Source organism: Arachis ipaensis, chromosome B05 (genome assembly GCF_000816755.2).
Source record: "Arachis ipaensis cultivar K30076 chromosome B05, Araip1.1, whole genome shotgun sequence".
NCBI classification, from domain to species: domain Eukaryota; kingdom Viridiplantae; phylum Streptophyta; class Magnoliopsida; order Fabales; family Fabaceae; genus Arachis; species Arachis ipaensis.
This window is the reverse complement of record NC_029789.2, coordinates 22,709,706-22,719,025: the sequence shown is the minus strand read 5'-3', so window position 1 is coordinate 22,719,025 and position 9,320 is coordinate 22,709,706. Positions and strand designations below refer to the sequence as shown.

The following is a 9,320-nucleotide window of genomic DNA, read 5'->3' as shown; positions in this document are numbered from 1 at the left end:
GAAATATATGTTTAAATTTATTTAAGTAATAGGTAATAGGTAATTATTAAAACAAATAATAATAATGTTATATATTAGAAAAATTATTGATATATCGTAAATAAAAAAACAAACAGCATCTCTAATTTACTAATTTTATTGAGATTTGATTAGGAATGTATGTATATGTATGTATTATGAATCTATGTATTTGTATGTATTAGTTAATGTTATTAATAATTCATTTTGGAAGTAGTAATTATTTGTTTTAGTCAAATTAAGTCAAATAATTTATAACAGATGTCTGGTTTCAAGTAATATTTGTTGTTGAGTTAGTTGTGAAGATTTTGTTAATAAGTGTCTGTACTTTAAAAATTCTTGCTTTGTAGTAGTAAATTAGCAATAGTTTGTGAGTTGACTAATAACTTGTTATGTTTTTTGTAGAAATTAAGAATGTTGACCTATGATCATCCAGTTCCGCCGGATCGGTACAACGATCGGGTGGAAGACTATTTACGAGTTACTGGATTCTATCATGCATCTCAAATTGGTGTCGTACAAAATCAGAAAGCACTCGTGAATGCTCTAATAGAACGGTGGCACCCTGATACACATACGTTTCACCTTCCAATTGGTGAGTGTGTCGTAACTCTTGAAGATGTGGCTCTAATTCTTGGTCTCCCGACGGAAGGTCTTCCAGTTACTGGGATGACAATGAGTAGTTTCTCAACGTTGGAGGCAGAATGTTTGCATCAATTTGGAGTGGCACCGCGTAAGTCGGAGTGTAGAGGATGCTGCATAAAACTGACTTGGCTGCGGGATCTAAAAGAAAACATTCAGTTGACTGATGAATTAAGTATACAGAGGTATGTGAAGTGCCATATTATGTTGCTGATCGGGACGATCTTGTTTGGGGATAAATCTGGAGCAGGTGTGCACTAGAAGTTTCTACCATTGCTTTGTGATTTTGCCAGTATTGGACATTATAGTTGGGGTTCGGCATGCCTAGCACACCTCTACAGGGGATTATGCAGGGCATCTCGTTATAACTGTAAGGAAATAGATGGTCCAATAACACTTCTGCTCGGTTGGGCTTGGATCCGACTGCCATATCTATCGCCGCTTCCCAGCGAACCCCACAGTTTTCCATTAGCCAACAGGTAATGTTACGTTACAATCTACCCGTAGCTTTATATTTAAAATTCAGTTTAGCTAATTGAATATATGATATTAGGTGGCATAACTGGGAACGTGGTGACCGACGATATAGATATTTGAATCTAGCTCACTTTAGGAAGGCCTTTGATGAACTCCAGGAAGGCCAGGTGTGTTTTAATTAAAGATTTATGAGTTTGGGGCATTTTTATGAGGCATTTTTATTGTTATTGATATTCTGGATTGTAATCATGAGTTTCCTTTATTTTTTCCAGTTTGTGTGGGTTGCATATGCTGTGGATCGCGTTGATCCGAACATAATTCTTGCTGAGATCTATATGCAGTCGGTTGTGTGGTCCGCTACTGTTTCGTTGTGTCATTTGAATGTATCGAGTGGCATGCTACCGATAGGTATAGGCGACAGTTCGGTTTCGTTCAGGGAGTACCTCAGCAGGAGCAGAATCTGGACAAGGCGCATGGAGAAGTCCTGACTGGTTCAAAGAATCTTAACTGGGCCACAACATCGAGTCACTCAAGTTGGGTTATGCATTGGACAAACAGGTATCACTACGTTCTTTCTGAGCTTCCCATGCCTTCACAACATCTATTGGAAACTTATATGTACTGGTACCGGTCAAAATATGGGGACCGCTTGAACTTGTCGAATCTTGTGGGTCAAGAAAGTGATGAGGATATTCAGGATATGGATGAGGGTAATCAGGATATGGATGATGGTGGTGAGGGTATGGATGAGGATAGTCAGGATGCGGATAATGACAATGAGGAACTGGAGCCACAGTCGGTGCCACCTTCTACTTCGAATCCACTTCCACAAGAACAACCTCAGTTCTCAAGCCAGTATGTACCTCAGACACAGTTCTCCCCATCATTTCTAATGCCTCAACAATATTGGGGTATGTCACAGTTTGAACCAGGAGAAGGAGGTTCTTTTAGCCAGTTGCTTGAGTTCATGGCTGCAGATGCAGGACAACCACAATATGGCAATCAGCCTGAGTTCCTGGCAGGTAGGTATTCATTGGATGCGAGGCTCCCGTGCCATACCTCATCGGTCGCTTCTGAAGGGTTCGTATCTGTTGACTCTAGTAGAAGTGTAGGTGGACGCGGAGTTTTTAATAGTCAAAATCCTAACCGTGTTGACATGGGACCACTTCAAGAAGATGCTAACCCACTCGAGCAAGAGACTAATGCGTATCTAGTAGATGACCCGGATGACGAGGACGATGATGACGAGGATGAAATAGAGGAGTTCGATGAGGATGAGAAATCCCGCAATGATGGTATTATGCTTCGTATTTTGCTTTACATGTTCGATTGGCTATTCATTTTGTGTTCATAAGTGGTATCCATGTTGGTTTGACTACCTAATGTCATAAATACTAACGGATATTTAACCAATAAATTCTAATTTATATTCAACTAAATCAATAACTCTCTTATAAATTTACTATCTTAAAGTTAAATACACAAATAGGTAAACAAAAATAAATACTGATCGAGTATATTTTCACACTTCACTTAGCTACTTGGTCCAACTATCAAGATAAATTAATAAAAAATTCCAATCTTTCGTATAAATACGGAGAATTACGTACCTGCATTGATATAATCCGGAAACTCCGGAACATGCATGGCTTCCAAATCCAAAACTCGCATGAATGATGGCTCCTCAAACGGCACATCGTTTGCCAGTGCAGTTGCCACATCAGACACATCCGAAGCCATAGCTCCGTCACCTTGAACCTCATCTCCATCTAGACCAACAACTTCGTCGTTGCTTTCGAACTCTTCTTCACTGTCACTATTGTAATCCTCCCGTAGAATATTCCGGTCAGCCTCAGATTGCTCAAACTCAACATACAACTCGATGAACGAGAGCTGACTCCGATTTTCAATATACATGGAAAACATATCTTGCATGCTCGCTTCGTCCGTTACATATTTGGTTTGAAACTGGACGAATCCACCAAACACTTGTATAGGATTTCTGTATAGAATACATGATATCCTTCTTGCCCTCTCAGAATGAATCTTTTCACAAATCACACTTTTGAGCTCTTCAAATGAGATTGTAAAAGGAATCACCAAATCTAATGGATTTTCACAAACAAATATTACTCCTTCAGATGTTTGTAACAAAATCTGACCAAAATAATACACCTTCAATAACACTCTGTCACTCAATTCTCTCAATCACCTTAACAAGCTCATAAACCTGGGTTTTAGATTTTTAGCTACTCTGCTAAACAAGTAACGAAACAGAGGAACTAAAAACCAGAAGGACCGTTGAAGAAGGAGAAGAAGAAGATGCGAGAGTGGTTGTTCTGATCCAGTTTTCACCAACTTTTATTTAAAGTCCCAACCAAATCGGACCATGCGATTACCTTTACTGAATTCAAAAAAAAATAAAAAACGCATGTCGGACCCTCCGATTTCATAACACAACATAAAAAAAAAAACCAACACTTCTAACAACTCGGAGGGTACGATTACCATCTTACCGAATTTCAGCATCTCTTCCTCCTCAAATCGGACCTAACGATTTGCAATGGAAAATATGACGCTCAAACAACTCGCACCATCCGAGTTGTTGGACCTGACACTAACAAAAAAGCTGCCCCACATATCTGTATTGCGCTTTCAGGACTCCATATCCAGATAACACACACAAAGCCTCCATATCAATAAAAATGAGCCTTTAAGTGACCAACAATTAATACTTTTACGTAATGATTTATTAACATTTTAACAAAAATTATTTCCATAGTTTCCTTCAAAAATATATAATACTAATTTCACATAAAAAATTTTAATCATATATTAATTTTAACTAAAATATTAAACAATATAACTACTTTACAGATAGAGATTTACATTTTAGGATTTTTCTTAGTTCTGTACTCTTGATTCTGTATTTTTCTGCCACTACTCATGCCCATATTATTTTTTGGTGATCATGCTATAGCTTATATTATATTGTTATATCGTTTATACTATTTTTGGTAACATGCTATCCTATATATATGTTTAATACCTTATTGTTAATTTTTTTTTTTTTTTTTTATGATTACATAAGATGAAGTGTGATTTTAACTCAAGTTAATGACAGTTAACAGAGCTAAACAAGGATCCAAGAGATGGCAACTGTCAATGGCTTTGGGACACAAACCAAAGCAGAGTGCAAGTGGGGATTTTTGAAGCAGAAACAGAAAAGATGCCACGTCAACATTATATGTTGCTATCATAGATGCTAATCCACCAATCACAATAGCCTATGAACAGCTCCAACACTGCAACATTGCTTCATTATTCACGTTATTAATAAAACACTGAATCATACACTTGCCTTAATTAAAAAAAGCCTGACTTTCTTGTCCTCTAATAATATTTACTACTTGGCTGATTTGCCACCTGCATCTCCAAATCTCAGCCGTTGGATCCCTGACACACACTACCATTTATGATTTTATGATCCCACAGACACAAATTCTAGTTTTGATTTTTGAGTTTTGACCACTCACAAGACCCAACAACGCAAACTCTCATTCTCCCTCCCAACCTCAAAGCACTTCTTGGTTCTTACTTCTCTATGCCAAATCCCAAAGGGTATCAAAAGGTGCAAGCTTTTTGAGACCCCAAGTTGTAGAGAGCCACTTTTTAGTTTGCAGTGGAACTGGCAGTGTTTCTTTGTTTATAACGGTTTCTCTAAGCAATCATCAATGGCTGTTCTGCTGCTTCTTTTTTTCCTGCTTGCATGTTCTGTCTATGGAGGTAAGTAATAAGTTTATGTGATTTTTAGCATCTGTTTCTATGTTCCCTGGGCATCTGAGATCATTGGTTATTAATCTATCATTAAGTATTCTCTTAATAAGCTTTCTAATTTAGTAATGGTTGGTGGGGGTATAGTACTCTTGTTTTTTTTTGGCTTCTAGCTCTTGTTCTTTTCATCATTATGTCTAGTTAGTCCTTTCATTACCACCTTCCTTTCATCATCATATGGGTTTGTAGATTCTTACTTTTTTGTATCTTTGCTATTTGTCATGGTTAGTAAGTATTTGCTTCTAATTAACATTTTAGGTAAAGGGTAATGATACAATGTATTAACCCCTTTTTTAACTATTAAATACTAGAAGGAAGTAATTATTATTTCATTGCATTTTGGTTGTTGAATGTGGGAGATGTCAGATGTTGCTATAAATGTATAAAGGGCCAGAACCTTGCTACAAGAGCATAACAATGTTGGAATAGAAAGTTAGAGAAAAGGTTGTGTAATACAAATATAGGCATTTTTAGTTTATTTATTTATTATTATTTGCAAAAGAAAGGGCCTTTGCAAGAAAGTGTTTTCCTTTGTGCTGAATCTCTGATCTATCCTTTCTAATTTTTAATGGGATTCTGGGACAATTTTGTTGCATCCCAACTCAAGAAACAGCTTCTTTTGCTGTTTGCACTTAACTAAACTTTTTATATAAAAAAAAAAGTGATGGTACTATGCCACTATGCCAGTGATGAAGTGGAATATTTATACTATATTTAATCATTTTGGTCTATCAATCAACCTCATTGATACTGAGTTGGTGAGTTGGTAGCATTGTTGCCTAGCTCCCATGAATAAGACATGGTGACCAAAAGCATGGGAAAAATGTTATCAAATGAAATCCTCATTTTATGTTTTTAAAAACTGATAACCAAAGTGAATCTTTTGCAAATTAACCTAAGAACAAGCGATCATTTGAGTATATTACACTTCTTTTAGTTAAACCCAAGGATAATCCACGGGATGACAGGTTAACAGACCTTGAATTTCAACCATGACAAAAAAAAATTCAGTTTATGAACTATAGCTATGGGCTTAGGATGTGGCATTAGTTAGTTGGACAATCTGACAATCCATCACTGAAAGCTTATTCCAGAATTTTGAAATATATGTTTTGCTTTGACAATCTATGAATGCAATGTGGCTGTGCCTCCTTAAAATATGAACTATTTCAATATTATTCCTCATGAACAAAGCTGATAATCAAGTTTTCTTTTATTAAATCTTTTTCCCCTTTTGTTACCCAATTAAAATTGAAGAAAGCATGGTATCAATTTTTAAATCACTTCGCGGATAATTTTGAAAATACAGTATTGCTTTAAATGAATGACTCAAATACAATTCCATAAAAGACTAATGAATAGGCTTTATAGCTATTTTATTAAATAGGTCATGGTAAGATTGGATATTTGAAACACATTTTATTAGATCATAAATGGACTTATTAGCTGTTTTCACAAATCCATGTTGGTCCAAACCAAAATTCATATGTTCCTTATTTTCTAGTTTCTATTTGTTCTTGATTATCACTTCATATGCATTATTATTTTCATCTCATAATCTGTTTATGAGCAGGATCATATAGTATTTATATAATTTGTTGGTTTCTTTCTTTCTTCTGCAGATTCCTTTATTGGTGTAAACATTGGTACAGACATAACTAACATGCCAAGTGCAACAGAGACTGTGGCCCTTCTTAAGGCTCAAAGTATCCAACATGTCAGACTCTATGATGCTGACAGGGCCATGCTTCTTGCACTTGCCAACACCGGAATCCGTGTAACCGTTTCTGTTCCCAACAACTTGCTACTCGGCATTGGCCAATCGAATGCCACTGCCGCCAACTGGGTTGCACACAATGTGGTAGCTCATGTCCCTGCAACCAACATAACTGCCATAGCAGTTGGATCTGAAGTCCTAACAGCCCTCCCAAATGTTGCACCTGTCCTAGTCAATGCACTAAAATTCATTCAATCTGCACTTGCCAAGCATTCTTTAATAAAACATGGGATCCTGTCATGGTTCCATTGCTTAAGTTTTTGCAATCAACAGGTTCATATCTTATGCTCAATGTTTACCCTTACTACAATTACATGCAATCTGAAGGTAAAATCCAACTGGAATATGCTCTGTTCCGGCCCCTGCCGCCAAATAAGGAAGCTGTTGATGCCAACACTATGCTCCACTATACTAATGTTTTCGATGCAGTGATCGATGCTGCTTATTTTGCAATGTTATACTTGAACTTCACAAATATCCCTGTTGTAGTGACAGAGTCAGGATGGCCCTCCAAAGGCGATTCATCTGAGCCAGATGCAACAATTGACAATGCTAACACTTACAACAGTAACTTGATCAGACATGTCCTTAATAATTCAGGGACTCCAAAGCATCCTAGAATTCCAGTTAGTACATATATTTATGACCTTTATAACGAAGACTTAAGACCAGGTCCTGTATCCGAAAAGAACTGGGGACTTTTCTATGCTAATGGAGCACCAGTATATACTTTGCATTTGACCGGTGCTGGTACTGTATTTGCAAATGATACAACAAATCAAACCTTTTGTGTTGCTAAGAGTAATGCTGATTCTAAGTTGCTACAGGCAGCACTTGATTGGGCTTGTGGACCAGGGAAGGTGGATTGTTCGCCCTTGCGGCAGGGTCAAGAGTGTTTTGAACCGAATAATGTAGTTGCGCACGCGACTTATGCTTTCAATGCATATTATCAGCAGATGGCTAAATCTCCTGGAACTTGTGATTTTAAAGGAGTTGCTTTTGTCACCACCACAAATCCAAGTAAGGAATCTGGACTCTTTAATAATTATAACTATATTTGAAGGTGGCTACATAAGTTATGGATACATTTTTTTTATGGCTACACAAGTTAATTGTTAATTTTGCACCTTTGCTATTTAGTATCTCAAGTGGCTTGGCAATCTAATGGAACTATTATTTGTTATCATTATCACAGGTTATGGTTCCTGCGTATTTCCAGGAAGGTATGATCTCAAGGATTCATATATTTTTTTCTGATTATTGTAAATTAACTGTTCATTCTTATTTATTATATTTCCCTTTAATATTTGTAATGAACAGTGGTGGTAAAAATGGCACCAGCATAAATGGCACATCACTGGCCCCATCTAACACTTCCACTGCTTCAGGCAGCTTGTCACAACACTACTATAATGGAGGATCTTTGATAAGTTCTGTGATTCTTGGTGCTTTACTTCTGAGTGCTGTTTTATAAGATTAAATTAAGCACAGTTCATATTCATCAGCACGGGAATCAGATTTTCAGAGATACACACTCTTCCAACTACCTTTTTCATAAAGGTTGCAGCATGCGCACCCAATTTTGTGTTCCTCGTGTCGAGAGGATTTAAAGGGTGGCAAAGTCTGCCAAGAACTCAAAATGTATATTGGCAAGTGTAACTTTGATTTTCCATTGAATTTTTGTACAAATGAACGGAAAGAATTATTAGACATTGCTGTAAGTACCTTGTAAGGCTAATTTAATTTTTTCACATTGTTATTTGTTGTATTCTAATGTTCTTGTATAAATTAGTAATGGATAGAGATATACATTGTTAGTAACTAGGCAGATCACCTGGGATGAAAAGAGCTATGGGACATGGTAGCGACCGAGTCATCTGCAACGAGAGGGAAAAATGGGTCACCACTTATGTCACAGAATTCCATGGTATTCTCATCTAGGAAAGGTGGATTAGAAGGAGCAACAAGTTGCTCCTCCTTCTTTGTTAGCATCTGCAGCACTTTTGACATAGTTGGCCGCAACAAATGGTTCTCTTGGGTGCATAGAAGTCCTATTTGAACCACTCTTAAGATCTCATTCTTAACACTGCTGTTGTTGTAGTCGTCATGCAACTGAAGATTTGGATCAAATAATTGTTCAGCTGTCCCTGACTGAAAGTGTTTCCATGCCTGATGTTGCAAAATTATGTTAAGATCAAAGCAAGAAAAAAACTAGTTCAACAACAATAAAAATAAATCAGGTTAAGGAATCTGATACTGACCACTGTAATTAGGCTGTCTGAATATTCAGCTGCTTTGCTCCTGTTGTTCTGTCTCCCGGTAACTATCTCTAGCAGTAGCACTCCAAAACTATACACATCTGCCTTTTCTGTTAACTGACCATGAGCTATGTACTCTGGAGCCATATAACCCCTGCAGAATATATATATATATAGATGGCTATTAAAGGTCTAGTACAGAGAAATTTGCTCCAAACAACATTTTTCTCTGTAGGGACTTGGAAATTATGGGGTGTCCAAAGCCCCAGATTAGTAGTATAGGATGCTTAATGTTGTATTTAGGTACTTAGCAG

General features: G+C 37.0%; 1 protein-coding gene and 1 pseudogene across 1 annotated transcript in view; one reads left to right on the top strand and one right to left on the bottom strand.

Annotated features, from left to right (window-relative positions):
- LOC107643331 lies at positions 4,238–8,507 on the top strand (annotated as a pseudogene).
- Positions 8,438–9,320, bottom strand: part of LOC107643329 (cysteine-rich receptor-like protein kinase 2) — a 3,833-nt gene continuing 2,950 nt past the window's right edge. Inside the window, exons 6-7 of the mRNA XM_016346939.2 lie at positions 9,010–9,160; positions 8,438–8,917 (exon numbers count right to left, since the gene is read on the bottom strand). Coding sequence (XP_016202425.1) covers positions 8,579–8,917; positions 9,010–9,160 — 490 coding nt within the window. The 3' untranslated portion in view covers positions 8,438–8,578. The remainder of the gene's footprint in view (positions 8,918–9,009; positions 9,161–9,320) is intronic.